This window comes from Mustela putorius, unplaced genomic scaffold (assembly GCF_011764305.1).
Source record: "Mustela putorius furo isolate JIRA1106 unplaced genomic scaffold, ASM1176430v1.1 tig00003962_pilon_pilon_pilon, whole genome shotgun sequence".
NCBI lineage: Eukaryota > Metazoa > Chordata > Mammalia > Carnivora > Mustelidae > Mustela > Mustela putorius.
The window spans coordinates 395,774-415,754 of NW_025422106.1; the positions used below are offsets into that span (position 1 = coordinate 395,774).

At 56.3% G+C, this 19,981-nt stretch overlaps 2 protein-coding genes across 11 annotated transcripts in view; one reads left to right on the top strand and one right to left on the bottom strand.

Moving 5' to 3' along the window:
* Window positions 1-5,621: 5,621 nt before the first annotated feature.
* Window positions 5,622-9,351, top strand: GJD3 (gap junction protein delta 3). 2 transcript variants are annotated; one of them, XM_045070221.1, is made up of 2 exons: window positions 5,622-5,772; window positions 6,538-9,351. In XM_045070221.1, exon 2 carries the CDS (start codon window positions 6,542-6,544, stop codon window positions 7,412-7,414), a length of 873 nt encoding a protein of 290 aa, XP_044926156.1. In that variant the 5' UTR covers window positions 5,622-5,772; window positions 6,538-6,541; the 3' UTR covers window positions 7,415-9,351. The 2 variants fall into 2 exon arrangements, with proteins under 2 accessions (XP_044926156.1, XP_044926155.1); XM_045070220.1 differs by having other exon boundaries at window positions 5,622-5,758; window positions 6,538-9,350.
* A 3,677-nt stretch (window positions 9,352-13,028) lies between these two features.
* Window positions 13,029-19,981, bottom strand: part of RARA (retinoic acid receptor alpha) — a 44,200-nt gene continuing 37,247 nt past the window's right edge. For all 9 annotated transcript variants that reach the window (XM_004764596.3, XM_004764595.3, XM_045070172.1 and 6 more), the window contains 5 exons: window positions 18,149-18,309; window positions 17,726-17,902; window positions 16,196-16,400; window positions 15,201-15,359; window positions 13,029-14,613 (listed from right to left, as the gene is read on the bottom strand). In XM_004764596.3, coding sequence (XP_004764653.1) covers window positions 14,396-14,613; window positions 15,201-15,359; window positions 16,196-16,400; window positions 17,726-17,902; window positions 18,149-18,309 — 920 coding nt within the window. In that variant the 3' untranslated portion in view covers window positions 13,029-14,395. The remainder of the gene's footprint in view (window positions 14,614-15,200; window positions 15,360-16,195; window positions 16,401-17,725; window positions 17,903-18,148; window positions 18,310-19,981) is intronic.

Genomic DNA, 19,981 nt, shown 5'->3' on the forward strand with positions numbered 1-19,981 from the left:
GTAGCAGGGAGAAAAAGATACAAAAACTATCCTGTATAATGTATCAAAACTCATTGGATTATATTATAAAATGATGCATTTTACTGTGAGAAACACTCCAATAAAAAGGTAACCTGTAGGGGCGACTGGGTGGCTCAATGGGTTAAGTTTTGCCTTCAGCTAGGGTTGTGATCTCAGGGTCCTGATCTCAGGATCCTAGGATCGATCCCCGAATCAGGCTCTCTGCTCAGCAGGGAGCCTACTTCACCCTCTCTCTCTGCCTACTTGTCATCTCTCTCTCTGTCCAACAAATAAATAAAAAATCTTTAAAAAAAAAAAAAAAAGGTAACCTTTAGGGGCATCTGGGTGGCTCAGTCCGTTAAGCAGCTGCCTTGGGCTCAGGTCATGATCCCAGGGTCATGGAAACCAGCCCAGCAGTGGGGCTCCCTGCTAGTGGGGAGTCTGCTTCTCCCTCTCCCTCTGTTCCTCCCTCTGCTTGTGCTCTCTACCTTGCTCACTCTCTCAAATAAAATCTTTAAAAAATAATGAATTTTAAAATGCTAACTTTTAGACAGTGTAAGGTTCAAATATAAACCGGTACTTTTCAGACTTGTACTTAAAAATCCATTGAGGTGAGGTGTGGTGCCTGGGTGGCTCAGTCATTAAGTGTCTGCCTTCAGCTCAGGTCCTGATCCCAGGGTCCTAGGATTGAGCCCCACATCGGGCTCCCAGCTCGGCAGGAAGCCTGCTTCTCCCTCTCCCAGTTCCCCTGTTTGTGTTCCCTCTTTCACTGTGTCTCTCTCTGTCAGATAAATAAAATCTTAAAAAAAAAAAAATCCGTTGAGAATCTTGTTGAACTGCAGATTCTGATTCAGTAGGTCTGGAGTGGAGTCTAAAGTGGCATTTTTAACAATTTCCCAAGTGATGTCACTGCTGCTGTTTGGAGACCCAACTTGGAAAAGCGAAGGTGTAAACTACATACCAGTGCTTCTCTATGTATGGTCCCTAGAGCAGCAGTATTAGCATGACCTGAGAGCTTGTTAGAAATTCCAATTATCGGGCCCACTCCAGAAATGGGTAACTGGGTAACTTAAAAGCACTTTTTGTTCTTGTTGTTGTTGTTGTTTGTTTGTTTTTAAAGATTTTATTTATTTATTTGACAGAGAGAGAGATATCGAGAAAGGAAACACAAGCAGGGGGAGTGGGAGAAGGAGAAGCAGGCTTCCCGCCAAGCAGGGAGCCCAATGCAGGTCTCTACCCCAGGATCCCAGGGATCATGACCCTGGCAGAAGGCAGATGATTAACAACTGAGTCACCCAGGTGCCCCAAAATCACCTGTTTTAAGAGGGCTCCACTAAGGAGCACCTGGGTGGCTCAGTTGGTTAAGTCTGACTCCTGATCTCAGCTCAGGTCTTGATCTCAGAGTTGTTGAGTTCAAACCCCATGCTGGGCTCCATGCTGCCAGTAGAGAGGAAAGAAGGAAGGAAGGAAGGACGGACGGACTGACTCCATTTAATTCTAATGCAACCTGAAGTTAGAGTCCAACGCTATGTGCTTTGAAAGGCCAACAGCAAGTTGCAGCAAAATGTCATGTTTTTCTTTGGAGAATGAGATATGGGTGATTTATTTTTTTCTTTTTTGCATCTTCCTATAGTTTATAAAAATAGTAAATGTTACATGTCTACTTTCCAAATGAAAATAACCATAATTTTTTCCAGGTTATAAAAGTAATATGTGGGTTCCAGTTCTAATATGATGCTGAAGTTGAACCACTCCAGGAATCAGTCTCATGTGTCTTTCAGTCATGTGAGGCACCATTGCAAATATGAGGAGGATGATGGTTAACTGTATGTGTCAACTTGACTGGGTTAAGGGATGTCCAGATAGCTGTGTGTGTCTCTTAGGGTGTCGTCTCCAAAAGAAATTATTATTTGAATCAGTTGATTGAGTACAGATCTCCTAACAATGTGGGTGGGCATCATCCAAACCCCGGAGAACCAGAATAGAACTATTCAGGGGGCCGAAGCAGACTTGGGGAAACTGAGTTTCTTTGAATCCCTATCTCTGAATCCCCACCTCAAATAACAGAAGCAGATCTGTGATAGTGAAGCTGAAATTCCCCCTTTCTTGCTTGCAAAGCAAAAGGGGGAAAGGGGTCTTTTTTTAAAAAGACTACATTTCCCAGCTTTCCTTGCGGAAGGGCATCCTGGCCAATGGTATGTGAGCATCGGTCACGTGGCAGCTTCAAGGACTTTCCAAGAGAGACCTTTTAGCACTTACTTCTCCCACCTTAATCGCTTCGTGCGCGGCCTGGAGCGCGGCTGACACGACGGTGGAGAACGTGGGCCACAACGTGGGAGGGGTTGGGAGGAGCCTGCACCCCTAAGGACTTTGGAGCACAGCGCTGTCCGATACCACTGGACAGCCCACCAGCCTCCTCCTATTAAATGAGAGGGAAACAAGCTTCTCCCTTGTTTAAGCCAACTGTTTTTGCGTTTTGCTGTTACAGCCGAACCTAATCTTAGTTACAGAGCCAAGGGAGGAGGTAGCGGATTGTCAGGTCCTCATGGGTGATAAAACCGCAGAGCCTGGGGCGCCTGGGTGGCTCAGTGGGTTAAGCCTCTGCCTTCCGCTCAGGTCATGGTCTCGGGGGTCCTGGGATGAGCCCCACATCGTGCTCTCTGCTCAGCAGGGAGGAGCCTGCTTCCCTTTCTCTCTGTCTGCTGCTCTGCCTACTTGTGATCTCTCTCTCTCTCTCTCTGTTAAATAAAGAAATAAAATCTTTTTAAAAACAAAACAAAAAAACGCAGAGCCGTAGGGTACAGGTATTGGGAGCCACAGACTGAAGGCGGGGGGAGAAGAGAGAGGAGCGGGGACCACCTGTGAACAGAAGGTCCCTTATCCGGAGGGTTTTCGGGCCGGGAAAGGGTTTGAAGGGTCAGACACTATGCCACGGAAGGGGTGGGGGGTGGTAGGGAGGTGCCACCGAGTAATCAGAAAGGAACGCACCCACCGTCTGAGGCCGGTACCTTTCCCACCCATGGCGAGGGGGAAGGAAAGTGAGGGAGGAATTTTGCCATTAACCCGTTGTGGCATTTTCATTTCTACTCAGGACTGGACATTCTGATTACTGATCTTGGACCAAATCGGCCATTTCAGTGATCGCAAGCCTTAGAGGAGAGCAGAGTGAGCAACTGAGGCTTGCGACCCACCAACAGTGATCATGGTCTTGGGGTGCAGATGACCTGCACCCTTTGCAATCCTCCCACCCCCCACCTTTGTTCATCCCCCTGGCAAATATTTACTGAGCATCTGCCAGGAACTGTCATAGGTGCTGACACAGGGCAGAGAACAGAACACCAGAGCCCTGCCCTCATGGAGCTGACATACTAATGGAGGAGCTGGGTGCCACACAGGATAAACAAATCAAAAAAAAAAAAAAAAGATACCAAGTATGTTAGGTAGTGACCAGTGCGAAGGAAATAAAGCTGAGAAAGGGGACAGGAAGGAAGGGGTTAATTCCAGCGAGGGCTGCTAGGGAAGGCCTCACTAAAAGGCAACACTTCTGTGAAGACTAAAAACTGTCAGAGGCGCAACAGGGAGGAGGAAATACAATTGTGTCTTGATGATGTCACTTACTGGGTACGACCGTGCTGTGGCAGCACATGTGTCCATGTGTGACAGAATGGGAACTGGCTCCATAGCCCCACAGGCTAGGGCGAGGTGCCTGGGACAGGGATTGAGTGGGACGCCGTGCAGGTTGGGCCTCTTAGCCCGGCTCCCGATCTTGAGTACGGCCAAGAATGGGGCCATGTGTCACCAGCCCTGGACAGCATCAGTGACACCTCCTCTCTGGCTGGACAACGCTATCTGAGAAGGAGGTTGGGCCCCAGAGATTGCAGAGTCTCCCGTGTCTGGCCCTGTAGCATCAGGGGCTGGGGACAGCGCAGGGTGACCACGCGCCTACCCCACCCAAGCCCACCACCTCTGCCATTTTCCACTCCCGAAAGGCAGACAGTCTGCTGGGGTTTTTCCAGGCTGGGCCAGTGGCCTGACCCAGCAGGGATCATGAGGACAGGGCAGGGACCATTCCTGGACAGTCAGGAAAGATGAGGTGTGTCTCTGAGCCCCCATGACTGGGGCTGGGGGTTGGGGGTCGGGGAACAGCTTTGTCAGGAACAGGCAGAGGTCAGGGTTGGGAAAGTCAGCCATGCCTCCCACCCCACATCCTGTTTTTGAAATGTGGGGCCCTAGCATGTACTTTCCTTTGGACTTTGTCCAAGGCAGTGTCTCCCCACCCAGGCCCACTCCCAGAGGAACTCTGCATGACGGTGGGCAGGGTTCCCCAGCACATCCATCATTAGCCTAGGGGTTTTCCAGGCTGGGCTGAGCCCCTGGGCCAGTGTGAGTGAAGGGCACATTGCCCACCCCTTCCTGAAATCAGGCCAGGGGGTCCCTGTCAACACATGGAAAACTATACAGGCTCCCGTGGCTGAAGGGAAGAAGAAATGTGGAGGAGGAGAGTCTTGGCTTCCCCACTCAGAATCGGGCAGGCATGGTCCACTTAGGCCCAACAAAAGCCCTGGGAAACCAAGCAGGCCAGAGGGAAAGCAGTTCCATGATGGGCTCAAGCGCACGGGCTCCCAAACAGTCAAGCCCGGCATGGGACAGGGACCAGCTACTTATGTGCTGTGTGACTGTGCAAGTGGCTGAGACCCTCCCGGTCTCAGCTTCTCTCCCATCAGGGTAGTCAAGAGGACTAAATGAACTAATCTGTGTGATGGGCTCAGTGTAGTGCCTGGTCAAGACGAGGTGCCCAGGGGGAGGGGAATGGTGTGTGCGTTGGGAAGATTCCTAGAAAGGCCCACAGGGAACGAAAAAAGTGTCTCAGCCTGGAGGTGTCCTCCCCCTTGGCCACTCAGGTCCACCATGAGTCATCCTAACTCTTCTAAGGGACAGCTTCTCCTGCCACCTACAGTCACAGGATGTGATTCAGAGCCTTCTAGGAGAAGTCTATTTATTTTTCCCATTATAAAATAACACGCTTATTGTAATAAATCTGGAAATTATAGAAAAGCAGAAAAAAAGCAAAAGCTTTTATTTAACCACCAATGCTGATCACTCTTGATGCCTTAATGGTTTCCATATGGCACTTTTTTCCAGGCACAGGTTTTCTTTGTTCTCTGTAATATGACTAGGACCTTAGCTTTAAGACATAGAGCTAGAAGGAAACTTTGGGGTCACATGACCCAGCGTCTTCAGCTGACAAGTCAGGAGACTGGCCCAGAAGAGCTCAGTGACTTGTCCAAAGCCAGCAGTGACAGAGCTGCTGCCCCCAACTCAACACCAAACTTCTCTCCATCTTCCAAGGAGCCAGTCTGTTGATAGTGCATCTAGGCCTTCCAATTTGAGGGAGTCTGTTCCATGGGCTTCCATAAAGCACACCCCCAAAAGCAGTTGGTTCTGGTTAACCCCCTCCCCCATTCCCAGGTCACACAGCAGTGGGATGGGGGTAGGAGTGGGTTAGGGAGAAAGGGAGGGCTGGCAAAGCCCAGCAAGGGGCATGGCCCTGTGTCTGTTCCCAAGGGTGGAGCCAGGCAGCAGGGCCACCCTGTCCCTTTAAGAGAAGGGGGAGAGCAAGCCCCTCTCAGCCACTCTGTCCTGTCATCCATCCTGGCCAAATCCAAAAGGGAAAATGAAAGAGGGCCTGGGAGGAACAAGTCCCAGCCATCCCCCAGGATCCCTCCCTCAGCTCTAATACCTCAGCTCCAGCTCCAGGGTGAGTGGGGTCAGGTGAGGATCTGGGGGGGCTGTGGGACCTGTGTGGGTGTGTGTGTGTGTTGGGGGAGGTGCTCAGGAGATGTGGGAGGCTGGAAGTTGAGGGACACCAGGGAGGAGATGGAGAGGGCTGGGCCCCTATTCCTGCCACTCTGCGGTGGGATGGCTGGGGACCCCTAGAACAAAGGATAGAGTTAAGGAAGTGGGACTACTTTTGTGTCCACCCCACAATCCTGAGAGGAGTTCACTGCAATAAGCAGGGCAAGAGAAATGGTGAGCAGAGGAAGCAGGTGCGGTCCCTCTGGATCGGCTGGCTCCTGCCTCTCCCAGGGGCACCAACTCGGGTCTGGAGTCCTGGGCTGGAGGCCCCACGGTTGCCCACGGAATGCATCCTGGACCCCATAAGGTCACGCCTGGGTTTCTACTTCTACAATGCAGTGCGTGGCTGCCCTTCCTGAAGTCCAAGTTCACTCTCTACAGATCTGGACTCTGGAGGAACATACGGTCCAACCAAGCAGGCCCCTGGGTGTCTGGCTAGAGCGCCAGGGAGGGGCTTCTCCCCGGTACCTGCTGGTCCCAAGGGAAAGGGCACCTACAGTGGAGAATCTCCTGACCTCTCCTGCCCAGCCCCTGCTGACTCCCTAGTTCCCACAAAATCCCAGCTAAACCCAGGCCTCCCGGAGCCCCCAGGTTAGAGGAGGGCTCGCGGATCTCTCCGCACCGGCTGGCTGCGGGGAGGCCGACCCTCCGCTGACGGCCGACCCCCGCGTCCGTCCGCAGCGCCATGGGGGAGTGGGCGTTCCTGGGCTCGCTGCTGGACGCCGTGCAGCTGCAGTCGCCGCTCGTGGGCCGCCTGTGGCTGGTGGTCATGCTGATCTTCCGCATCCTGGTGCTGGCCACGGTGGGCGGCGCCGTGTTCGAGGACGAGCAGGAGGAGTTCGTGTGCAACACGCTGCAGCCGGGCTGCCGCCAGACGTGCTACGACCGCGCCTTCCCCGTCTCCCACTACCGCTTCTGGCTCTTCCACATCCTGCTGCTCTCGGCGCCGCCCGTGCTCTTCGTCATCTACTCGGTGCACCGGGCCGGCAAGGAGGCGGGCGGCGCGGACGCGGGGCCCGGGCCCCGGCCCCCGCCGCGCCGCCGCTGCTACCTGCTGAGCGTGGCGCTGCGCCTGCTGGCCGAGCTGGCCTTCCTGGCGGGCCAGGCGCTGCTCTACGGCTTCCGCGTGGCCCCGCACTTCGCGTGCGCCGGCCCGCCGTGCCCGCACACCGTGGACTGCTTCGTGAGCCGGCCCACCGAGAAGACCGTCTTCGTGCTCTTCTACTTCGCCGTGGGGCTGCTCTCGGCGCTGCTCAGCGTGGCCGAGCTGGGCCACCTGCTCTGGAAGGGCCGCCCGCGCGCCGGGCGCTGTCGCCAGGGGGCCGAGCGCGACGGCCGCCGCCACCGAGCGCACGAGGAGGCGCAGCAGCTGCTCCCGCCGCCGCCGCCGCCGCCGCCGCCGCCGCTGCCCCCGATCCCGCCCTCCCGCCGCCCGCGCCCCGACGACCCCAGCGGCCCGCCCGCCTACGCGCACCCGGGCCCCGCCGGCGACAGCGAGGGCGGCAGCGGCCGCAGCAAGGCGTCTCTGGCCACTGTCCGCCAGGACCTGGCCATCTAGAGGCAGGCGGCCCGGGGCGCTGCCCGGGCCCTTCCCCGGGGGCTGTCGGTGGCGCGGGGGCCCGGGGCAGGAACGGAGGCCCCGGACCGAAAGAAAGCGCCCCAGAGGACATAGTAGAGAGGGAAGTGGAGGTTCGCGTGGTGCCCAGAAAAAGTCGTGGTGACACCAGCTTCCCGCGGGCCTCTCGGCGTTCACACTTGGGTGTGGCCCCTGTGTGGGCTCTCTCTGTGCGTGCGCACATGTACACCTCTGTTAGTGTGAGCTGCGTGTGCGCGCGTGCGTTTATCCTGTGTGAGCTGTGTGTGTACGCGTGTGTGGGCACGGGTGCGTCCTGTGTGGGCTCGCTGTGTGCGCGTGTGTGTGCCCATGTGGGTTCCGTGTATGTACAGGCATCTGTGTGCCCTGGGTGACTGACTGCATGTGAGAGAGAGAGAGAGAGCTGATAAGGTGTCAGCGACAGCCACCGTGGCTCCCTCCTTTCCTTCGGGGGCATTGCAGGAAGTTCTCCCCTCTTGATGGAGCCCACACAGGGAGAAGAGAGGTGCCCCTTCACCCTGGGCAGGCCTCCCTGCGGCTGGGCTGGTGGGTACCACCCACACCCTCCGGGGGTGGCCTGGGCACAGTGGCCAAGGCCTCCCTTTGTTGCAAGTAGAGTGGGGGTGGACAGTAGGGTTGGAGGGCAGGGCTCTGTCTTAGCTTCCCTCCCTACCCCTGCTGCTATTCCCCAAGTCCATAAACATGCCCAAGTTCCTTCCTTCATGGAAAGAAATCTGCCCCCAAACGTGCTCCGCCCCCGCATTTCCCTGCAGCCACCACCATCTTCCCTCCTGGGGAGATACAAGAGTTACCTAGTGGCTGCCTCTTGTCCCCCTCCTGTTTCTTCTCCACTCCCATCTGTCTTCCTCCCTTGCCCCTGCAGTGGGGTTGCTCTCCCTAAGATCACCCAGGACCTAAGTGACCTTCAGGGGCCCCCATCTGCCCCTGCCCTGGTCTTTATCCAACCCTCCTTGAGCAGGCCACCCCCACCTACCCTACCCTGCCTGATCTCCTAGTCCACCTGCTCACGCCCTCAGGGACTCCCTGTCATCAGGGTAAGGCCAGCACTGGAAAGAGGCTTCTGGAGTCTCACCCTGTCCTGTTCTGCCCCAGCCCCAGTTTGCGGGCTTCCCACGGTATCTGTGCTCCAAACCGTACTGCGTCTTCTCTTCTTGCCAGGCACAGTGACCCATCTCCTTCCAGAAGTTTGATCATGCTGTTTCTTGGCCTGGTGCAACCTGCCTTCCACCCTAGCTAATACCTACCTTTTGGTCTCATTTGGGAACAAACAGGTCCCTTCCCTCACAGTGCCTGCCCCCAAGGTGCATCTAGATGCCTATGGCACCCCTACTTCCCCAGGCAGAGCACGCCTGCTGGATGGCATCACTGCCCCCCCATCAGCCCAGAGGAGATGCTTAGTAAATCTGTGTTCATGAGGAGCTGAAGTTGTCCCCGAGGCCCCAGGGCTTACCTGTGCCCATGGTGTGCAACAGCATTTCTCTGATGATGGCCAGGTATGTGTGCAAAACCTGGGCCACGAAAAAACTCAGATGTGGACTTCCAGCTGTTTTCCAGGTGTACTCATTCAAGAAATATTTGTTGAGCACATACGCTACGCCATACAATGTTCAAGATCAGCACTGTTCCGTAGACATAGGATGTGAGCCACATGTGTAATTTAAAATTTTCCATCAGCTACTTAAAAAAAGTAAAAGGAAACAGATGAAATTAATTTTAATGACATATTTTCTTTAACCCATTGTGTCCAAAATGTTATTTCAACACATCGTCAATATAAAAAAAATTAAAGAGCTATTTATTCTTTCTTTGTACTAAGCCTTTGAAATCTAGTGTGTATTTTATGCTCAGAGCATAAAATGGCACATCTCAATATGGACAACCACATTTCTTTAAAAGATTTTATCTATCTATTTGAGAGATTGAGACAGAAAGAGCATGAGTGGGGAGGAGAGGGAGAAGCAGGCTCCCTGCTCAGGAGCCAGCTGCGGGACTCGATCCCAGGAGCTTGGGATCACGACCAGAGCAGAAGGCTGATGCCCAGCCTACTGAGCCACCCAGGTGCCCCTGGGCCAGCCATATTTTTAAGACTCGGTCACCACATGTGGCTAGTGACTGCTATATTGAACAGAGCAGATCCAGATGTTGGGTGAATAAAACCTGCTTTCACAAAGCTTCCATTCTGGTGGGAAGGCAGGCAATAGAATATATGCCAGGTATCACTCAGAGTAAGATGAGAGAGTTACTATTGCTGGGGAGTGACATGGACCAGAGTGCAGCAAAGAGCTAGCCATGAAGCTGGCTCCAGGAAGAGCATGCTGGGTGGAGGGAATGGCAAGTGCAAAGGCCCTGAGGCAGGAATACACTGGGGGTGTTAGAGGCTAGCAAGGAGGCCCAGGTGGCTAGAGTGAAGTAAGGGATCAGGGGGGGTCACCAGCACCTCAAATGTAACCCCAACTGCCTTAGTTCCCCCTCTCAGTGCTGCTGTCTCCATCCACCCTGACCATCTCCACCCACTACAGCAAGAGCCTGTCTCCTGCCCACCTCCAATGTCCTGTCAATCACCTGGTCCTCCCATTTTGCTACCTAAGCATTTCCTCCCTTTACCCACTCTCACCCCTTCAGAGGCTGCCCAGAGTCAGCCCTGACATCGGTGGCCTGGAGTGCTCCCACAGCTTCTGCCCTGTTTCCTGCAATTCCAATCCGAATAGCTCACTCGCTGGCTTGAAATCCTTCACTCCCATCGCCCACAGGGTCAAGTCCAGCTCCTGAACCAGCCCTGGACTGAGCCCACCCCAGCCTCTTCAACTTAACTTCTTCTAGCATTCCAACCAAAATAGTTAAAGCAGAGAGAGAGCTGGTGATGCTGGTTTCTTTTCTTTTTTCCTCTTTCATTCTTTCTTTCTTTTCTCTTCTCTCTCTCTCTCTTTTTAAGGCTTTGTTTACAGGAGCATGGGTGGCTCAGTTGGTTAAGCTACTGCCTTCGACTCTAGCCATGATCCTGGAGTCGAGGGATCGAGCCCCGCATTGGGCTCCCTGCTTGGTGGGGAGTCTGCTTCTCTCTCTGACCCTCATTCTCTCTCAAATAAACACATAAAATCTTAAAAAAAAAAAAAGAAATATTTTATGTATTTATTTGGCAGAGAGAGCGAGAGAGCACAGCAGGGGGAGCAGCAGAGGGAGAGGGAGAAGCAGGCTTCCCGCTGAGCAAGGAGCCGGATGCAGTGCTCCATCCCAGGACCCTGGGATCATGATCTAAGCCAGAGGCAGACACTTAACCATCTGAGTCACCCAAGGTGCCCTAGCTGACAGTTTCTGATCGCATGAAGCTTTATCCCCTCTGGCTAACTCTTCCCCTTACACTCTCAGAAGGCTGGTAGGGAGCACCTTTTCCAGGAAGCCTTCTGAAACTTGCCCCAGGCCTGGTTAAATGACCAGTGCTCTCATAGGCTCAAGACTTAGTCACTGCTTTCCCCAGGTTGTACCCCAGTCACCATCCTTGGGTCAGTCTCTTCTGTGGAGGAGGGGCGCCAGACCCAGTGCAAAGCACATGTCACACCATGGTCGACAAATTGCTCAGCGGCGATGAGCTGTGAGCCACCGAGGGCAACCTCAAGCCCCAGGGTCAAAGGTACTACCCCGGGGTGGGGGGCACTCTTTAAATAATGAACCACTGCTCTCGTCGCCACAGTGAGGGTGGCCTTCTCGGCATTTGGTAGGCAGACACTAGAAATGCCAAGATGACCTCCTGCAATACAGAATTATCACGCGTGGGGGCGCTCGTGGCTCAGTCAGAGGAGCATGGGCCGAACTTGGGATAGTGAGTTCAAGCTGCACAGTAGGTGCAGAGCTAAAAAAAAAAGAAAAGAAAAGAATCGTCACACATGACTTTAGAATGTTCAACTGGACAGTCACAAAGGGAAAACCCTCTCCATAATTACCTGAGCATAAAACCTGATTCTGTTCTACATGTAAAATATTAGGGTTTTGTTTGGGGATTTTGCGGGGTGGGGGGTCAGGTGGCATTGTCAGCTTTTATTTCAACATTCACCCAGATTCCTTACGTTTCCTGGGTTTCTTGTACAGAATGGCTTCCAACCTTATCACTTGTTTTATTTAATTTTATTTATTTATTTGACAGAGAGAGAGATCACAAGTAGGCAGAGAGGCAGGTAGAGAGAGGAGGAAGCAGGCTCCCTGCTGAGCAGAGAGCCCGACGTGGGGCTCGATCCCAGTACACTGGGATCCTGACCTGAGCTGAAGGCAGAGGCTTTAACCCACTGAGCCACCCAGGCGCCCTCCTTCTCACTTATTTTAAATACCAATGCATTAATTAAAAAGTAGAAATAATCATGGGACCCTGTCCTTACTGCCACGCAGCTGTGTGCATTAACACGCTGAAATTCAGTCCTTTCCCTCCGTTTCTCCTTTAGACTACAGTGTGATAGCATAGCGATTTTTGTAAAGCACGTGGGTAGGTATGTTATGTTAAATTCCGGTCAGATACATAAACAAAATGTTAGAAAAAATTTGCTGGAGGAAGAGAACTCCTGTCCCTACGCGCACTCAGGTCAGCCAGGTGGCGAAATAAGTGAAGCGCTGCCGCCACCTGGTGGCTGAAATAGAAGTGGCAGGTAGACCCCTGCGGAAGGAGCTCTTCCTGCCCAGAAAGAAAATCTTCCTTGCCCAGGAGCCCTGCCAACCCACCCCAGACACAGCCTCCACTGCCACCTCCCTGGAGTCCTTAGACCTCAGTGCTTGATGCTTCTTTGGGGGCATCAGGGTTCCAGGAAAGACCTCTTGCTGAGAGGTGGAAGCCCTGAGTACTGGGCCGCCATCTGCGACCAATTCTCTCTGTGACCCTGGGCAAGGGCACTACCCTCTCTGGGCCTTGATGTGTAGTGGGAAGGGTGGATTTTGATGCCACTACAGGCCTGCCACACTTGATCCTCTCAGCCTCTCAAATTCCCTTGCAACTTGTCTTCTGTGCCTCCTGCCTACAGAGTGACCTCGGGGGTGGGCCGGGGAGGGCAGGACTGTCCTTGAAGGCACAGGGATGGGCTGGCCTTCTAAGCTGAAGGCCAATCCCATGTTCTTGTTAGTTTGCCAAGGGCTACCGATCCGGGTACCCATGCCAACTGCCTCTCCTGAAGGGCAAGTCCAGAATAGAACTCTGCCACTTAGTGACCCCCAGACTAATCTCTGGCTTCCAAGGGCTCAGGACTCTCTGAAGGCAGACACTGGCTTCCTCCCTCGGACCAAGCTTCCCAGAGAGCTGGGGCTGGCTTTCTCCCTCAGAATGGGGATTCCTGAAGGTGGGAACAGTTTCTCCTCTCCCCTTCCCACCTCCAGACTGGAGCTTTCTGACACGGGCTATATAGACCCCTAGACAGAGGGCTTCCCAAAAACAGGCCTATTTTGTTCCACCGAAGACCCCAGCACAGCAAGGCAGGTCCCAAAGGCAGCTTGGCCCCCGGGGCTCATACCTGACCCCCCAACCCCAGATACCTGCCCACTCAGCGGGAGAAGGCAGCAAGGCAGTGAGACTCTGAGACATGTGTAGAATAAATAGAACTTTATTCTTTATCCAGTAGATCTCAGTGGAAAGTCCAACAGTAACAGGTGCACCAGCGGGCTCTGAGGGGATGAGACCCCAACCCCGGGGCAAGGAGGGCAGGGCAGAACCAGCTCCCTCAGCCTGGGGGTGCAGGGGGTGAGGGGAGGGAACCCCCTGTAGGCCCGTCCTGCGGGGCAAGGAGGGGGCACGGGGATGGGGTGAGGAGCAGTGGGAGGGGCAGGCCAGGGAAACGGAGGAACTCAGGCCAAGTGTGTCTGTTGGCCCATCGGTCCAATGTGTGTGTGTGTGTCTGTGTGTCTGTGTGTCTGGGGACCTTGTGGGCAGTGCTGGTGGCTGTGAGGCTGGGGGACAGGGGCAGCTTGAACTCCCTGGCCAGCCCCTTCACAGTGGGGGCTGGAGGGCTTGGATGGTGTTAGCCCCGATGGAGAGGCAGCTCTGCCAAGGCCACAGGACTGAGAAACACACACAAGCACACAAGTATGTTCTGAGAGCCCCCTTCCTCTGCCCCCTGCCCTGTCTCTCATGGTGGGCCCCCTCCTTCTGGGGGCGGCCTGAAACTGTCCATGCCCAGTGGTTAGGCAGAGGGAGAAGGGGAGGGCAGACCTCGGAAAGTTAGTACTTCACAGTTTTAAAGAGAAAACTGAGGAGAAAAAGGCTGGGGAGGAGGGCCAGGGGGGGCAGGGACGTGGAGAGAGAGTGGGAGCCCCTTCTGAGCCGCTCCCCTCCCCCAAGACCCACCCACCTCCAGCTCTGGATCCAGCTCCCCCCAATACACAGCACAGATTCCTTCAGTATAAATGTGCTTAAAATGAAAATTCTTATTAAAAAAATCAAAACCAAAAAAAAAAAAAAATTAAAATAAAAACAAAACCAGCGAGAATTAATACCTGGGGGTTGGTATGGCAGGGTATGTACAGGGGAAACCCCCCACCCCTGGCCCGCCCCCTCTGTCACCAACCGAGGCAGGGGGGGCTTCCCGACCGGGGGGCAATGGCTTGCGGGTTCTGAGTATGGGGAAGCCAGGTCCTGGCATTTGCTGGTGATGAAGATGTGGCGAGGGGGGCAGAGGGCTGTCTTGATGAACACGAGGCCCCCAGGCTCCATCCTGAGGCCCAGGACCAGGGGTCCTCACTCAGTTCACGACCTTGCCCCTGACGTCAGCCCAGGAGGCAGGAGCAGGCAGTCCAATGCCCGGGCCTCCCTCTGAAGAGTCGCCGCCTCCTCCCTCCTGTCCCCGAGGAAAGAGAGGACAGGTAGGGGGGCAGGGCTGGTGGGGGTCGCATGGTTGGTAGAAAGGCAAAGAAAAGCCAGGGCGCGGGGTGAGGGCTGTGTCCACGGGGCACGGGCAGTCACGGGGAGTGGGTGGCCGGGCTGCTTCTGTTCGAGCTGGGACTGAGGCTGGGGCTACAGCTGCCGGGTGGGGGGGCCAGGCCACCCCCATCCCGCCCCCCACCCCCTGGCTGTCCGCTCAGAGTGTCCAGGCCCTCCGAGTTCTCCAGCATTTCCTGGATGAGAGGTGGCATGGAGCCCGGGATCTCCATCTTCAGGGTGATCACCCGCTCAGCCCCTGGCAGGAAGGAGGAGCAGAGGTCAGCCCGTGGGCCCCCAGCCTCACGAAGCTCCAGGAAGGAGGGTGTGGGGCTGGAAAGGCTGGTCCGACTCCTATCAGCATCCGCTATGGACTGAACTCAGGGCTCGGTTCTCCGACATAAGCCGGCTCTCTCGGGTCCCTGGGTCTAGGGGGCAGCCGTGGTTCCAAATCCAGGCTCTGGGGTCAGACTGCCAAGGGTTGACCCAGGGCCCTTCCTGCATACTCTGTGTTATGGGTTCTCCTACTGACACCTCCAACACAACTGTGTAAACACCATCACGATCCCCATCCCTCAGGTGGGAAACTGACGCTGAGTTGGGAAGGGACCTGCTCAACACACGCTGCAGAGCCAAGCCCTCAACTACCAGGCAAAGGTGACAGTGCCCCCCTCAGAGCTCCCAGGCAGGAGGAGGTCACCGGGCCCCGGGGAAGGGGCATCACCTTGGGCACAAAGACATGGGCTGTTGGCTCCCACATGGGTGGCCTGACTCTGGGCACGGGCAGGGGGTCCGGGGCCAGGTGTTCGGTCCGGCTCTGGCATACACAAAGGGCACAAGCCTCACCCTTAGCACTGATGCTTCGCAGGTCTGTGATCTTCATCAGCATCTTGGGGAACATGTGGGGGCGGCTGGGCCTCCGTTTCCGCACATAGACCTTCAGCGCCTCCAGCAGCGGCTCCTGAAGCATGTCCACCCTGTCTGGCTGCTCCAGGTCCTGCCGGTCTGAGGAAGCAGGAAGCAGGTGCCCCTTGAGCAGCAGCCCCGGCAAGCAAGGCACATGGCTGCACTCCCAGCCTAGGCCACTAGGGTGCGCGCTGGGCCCGGCCAAGGGCTGAGGATCTCTGAGGCTGGGACCTCCCCCCATCCAGTGCAGTGGTTGGGGTCTGTGTGCTGTGAGAAAGGCCCTAAGAGGCCCTTAAATGGGAGCAGAGAGGAACTGGGGTAAGGGTCATCCGCAGTCCTCTCTGGCAGCCCAATTCATAGGGGCGAGACCTCTGAACACAGGCGGTGCTGTCCTCAGGCAAACGGAGGATGCCCAGGGAGGTCTCACTCCCGGTAAGGATACCAGCTCAGTATATCAAAGCTCTTAACAATCAAATAATCAGAGCAGCCAACAATGACCGGGCCTTGCTATAGGCAAACTGTGCCTCACTTATTGCCCTCTTGGTCCCCCCATCAACTTTATGAGGTGGAGACCCTTACTGCCCCATTTTAAAGAAATAGGGACTCCGTGAAGTTCGGCAACCTGCTCGAGGTCACAAGCTGGCCAGGATTTGAACCTGGGTGGCCTGACCCTCAAGCCCGCACTCTTAAGCCCCCCAGAAGGGGCACAGCCCACCAACAGGGAAGCAGACATCAGGCGTCTGCCTCTACTCCCTTGCTGTGTGGCAGCCGACCAGGCCCTGCCCCCCTCTGCATTCTCTGTTCATCCCTTTGAGAGGGGCCTGATCGAGGCCAAGGTCCCCTTCTGATCTGACCCTGGGCTTCTCCCTGGCAGAGACTCCGGGGGCCACCCCAACCCCCGGGCCTAGCCCCCCAGCCCCGCCCCCCCTGCCCACCTCCACAGATGAGACAGATGGCACTGAGAAGCCCAGTCTCAGCATCATCCATCTCCAGGGGCAGCAGCTGGTTGGCGAAGGCGAAGACCAGGTCCGTGAGGGGGCCGAAGCCGGCATTGTGCATCTGGGTCCGGTTCAAGGTCAGCCCATCGGAAAAGGTCATGGTGTCCTGCTCGGGTGTGTACCGCGTGCAGATCCGCAGGATCTGGGTGCAGAGGGTGCACGGGTTCAGGGACTCGCCCCACCTCCCCAGCACTTCCAGTACCAGCGGCCCCATGGGATCACCAGGCAGGTGGCCAGACCAGTGCTGTCCCATAGAACCTTCTGCAATAATGGAAACAGTCTATGTCTACACAGCACTCAAACAGCAGCCATCGGCCAGCAGAGCCATTGGGCCCTGGAAATGTGGTTAGTGCAGCTGAGGAACTAAACTAAATTTACTCTTAAGTTAAACTCAAAGAGCCACACACAGCAAGCAGCTACTGTCCCATGCACACAGATCTAGATCACCTAGAGGGAAACTAGAATTTTCAGAAGGCAAGGACCATAGCAGATTTGGGTCTCCAGTCCAGGCCTGGGTACACAGCAGAACTCCATGAAATGTGTACCAGCTTCAACCATTTCAAACCCTGATTCAGGTCTGAAACTCCTGCATCTAGAACATGGGAATAGCGGGTTCCCCAGAAATGCCACACCCTGCTCCTCCCGTCCCACCCCTACCAGGAAGCTGCAGCCTTGTCACCTTGCAGGTTCCCTGCCCTGGAAGTGGCCAAGAGGGGACAGGTGGGCTGAGCCCACCAGGGAAGTCAAGGAACGTCCTTCCAGCCTTGATTTTGGCAGTTCCCACCAAGCACACCCAGCCTTTGGCCTGGTCACCCTCGGCCCCACCAAATGCCCTGCAGTCCCCGGAATCCAGCTGCTCTCACGTCCTCCGGCCTGTCATACCCTGTTCCTGTTAGGGCCGTCTCACATCCCCCTTCTATACAACCCAGGGTGCCCCCTCCTCTGGGATGCCTGGCTGGGGCCCCGCAGCTGTGGCTCTCTCTCACACAAGGAAGGGACAGCCCGCCCCCATCTCCGGCCAGCACTCAGCACGGTTTGGTAACCTCTGTTTACGTATTTGCTGCCTCCACCCACAGAAACTTCTCGAGAGAGGGGCCGGCGCTGTGTTCACCTCCGTTTCCTGACACTTAGCTCAAGGCCCGGCCACACAGGGTCCTAGGTGAATCTTTATTAGACGGAAGAGGCGGGCAGATGGGCAGCAGGGCGAAAGGCTGAATGGAAGGATGGGGTGAGCGTGGATGGATGTGTGTGGGGGTGAACGGGTGAAGCAGTGTACATCCAGATGCGGAGGGGCTGAGGGAACAGGCGGTCACGTGGGGGAAAGGAAGAAGGGTGGACATTGGGGTGGTGGGCACTCGGACAGATCGATTCCAGATGTGTGTTTGGGGAAGGAGGCTATCTGAATGCCAGGAACTCCTCCAAGGACTCGGGGGCAGTGGCCGGGGGGGGCGGGGTGCAGACCCTCACCAGGATGTCCAGGCAGGCAGCCTTGAGGAGGGTGATCTGGTCAGCAATGGTGAGGGTGGTGAAGCCGGGCAGTTGCTTGGCGAACTCCACAGTCTTAATGATGCACTTGGTGGAGAGTTCACTGAACTTGTCCCAGAGGTCAATGTCCAGAGAGACACGTTGCTCTGAGCTGTTGTTCTGGGAGGACGGGGCAGAGTGAGGGCCTTCTCCTCATGTGCCCCTTCTCGGCCTGGCTCTGCCGCCCCCACAGGCCCGCCCTCCACCCTCTTCGCTTCCTGAGAGCTCCCTCATCAGGAAGCAGAAGGAGGAGGGAGAAGCAGAGAAAGGACCCAGAAGCCCGGGCAGGGGTGAGGCGGGGGAGATGGGCCCGGTGTAACTGGGTGCACCCCCCTCCCCGCCCCACCAGGCTGGGGGGAACCATACCGTAGTGTATTTGCCCAGCTGGCAGAGGGCAGGGAAGGTTTCCTGGTGCGCTTTGCGCACCTTCTCGATGAGCTCCCCGACCTCAGGCGTCAGCGTGTAGCTCTCGGAGCACTCGGGCTTGGGCGCCTCCTTCTTCTTCTTGTTTCTGTCGTTCCTCACAGCTGTGGAGGGCAGAGGCCAGGGTTACAGCAGGTGCGGCGGCCCACCCCCACCTGAGCTCCTCCCGCAGACGGGCCGCTGCGGCTGCCAAGGACGTCACCTGGCCGGGCCTCGCGCACGCGCGCAGGAATGCACACGCGGGAGTACACGTGTGAGTGCACACACAGGAGGGCACGGGCAGGTAAGGTGTCTGCGCACGGCCCACTCCTCCATGCCCAGCAACCCCAATGCTGAATCTGGCCCCAGCACGTCACAACTGCACGCATGCATGCTCACGCGCGCGCACACACACACACACACACCCCTTGGCCGGCCCACAGTCAGCTGAACCCCACACATCTACACAAGCCCACACTCCAGGAGCACGGATGTCCACGGCTGAGAGCAAGTGTGCAGGGGGGCCTACCTCTGTGCTCTGCCTCCCCTGCCCCCTACCCCGACTCCCTCTGCAGCTGTCTCTCTGGGGGTCCCTGGGACTGGCTTAGAGCAGCTCCCCAGCCTGAAAGTAGGGGGCCAGGCGGGAGAATCTCTCGGCCCATTAGCTGGGGGAGCTGACGAATCACCAGGGGCACAGAGCGGCACACACCACTCGGCTTTAAAGAAGCGATGGGGTCGTTACCAGCCGATTATCCCAGACACACAATCACTCACAGGGCCAGTGGTGGCGGCTGCTGACGCTGGAGGAAGACAGGGTGGGGGTGGGGGGCCTGGGGAGGGGGCAGCGGGTGGGGGTGGGGGGAGCCGGCATAATTTGGAGATCACTCATGTCGATTCTGCAAATTCAATAAAGTGCAAGGGAGAGGGGGGAGAGGGAGAGGGAGAGTGGGGGGGATAATTTGGGAAGAGAAAATTGCAGCTGTGACAAGACGTTTATCATTCGGAAGCTTTAATTCTATTGAAATGGCAGCTGCTCAGCTCCGGGGCTGCTCCCGGAGAGGAGATGGAGGGAGGGAACGGGGGAGTCGGTGGTGGGAGGGAACCAGGTCCCCACCCTGGTCCCTCTGCGCTAAAAAGCTCGGGGACTGGAAGGCGGCAGAAGCAACGGGGAGGAGGTGGCACTGGGCCCTGAAGGGAAGGGTCCCAAGTTGACACCCACTCAACAGCACTTCCTGGGCGCCAGACCCCGCGTCCTTCGCCTCCCGTGGCAGGAGGCAGCAGGCTGCTGCAGGGCCCCTCTGCTCCCGTCTGGGACTCCTCATGTCTCCCCACATCCCCTCCCCACCCCCCTCTTCCACTGCCCTCCCCACAAAGGGCTAGGGGGTCCTGCAGCCCCCCTCCCCCACCCCATCCCCCAAGGCTCAGGCTCCATGGCAACGGCCACGCAGACAAGGAGGCGTCTGTCAGCGTCATTTATCTCTGACATCATCAATCACCGGTCACCACGGCAACACCCATGATTCAACACAAGAGGGTCTCCCTGTCCGGCCCTCCCTCCCTCCCTCCATCGGGCCTCAGCTGAGCCCAAACTGGAAACCCCCAGTTCCTCTGGGATCTAAGAAGTCCCAATTCTCTCTTCCAACTCTAGATCCCTGGCTTCACCAGACAATGGCTTTCAGATCCCTGTGCCAGCAGCACCCACCGCCACACACACACACACACACACACACACACACACACAGCACCTAGCACCCCCCAGTGCAAGCCTCCCCCAAGAGGCATGATCCAGGGGCCCTC

Bases quoted from the DNA above. Each gene is read 5' to 3' on its own strand.
- GJD3 (XM_045070221.1), top strand. From the start codon at position 6,542: ATGGGGGAGTGGGCGTTCCTGGGCTCGCTGCTGGACGCCGTGCAGCTG.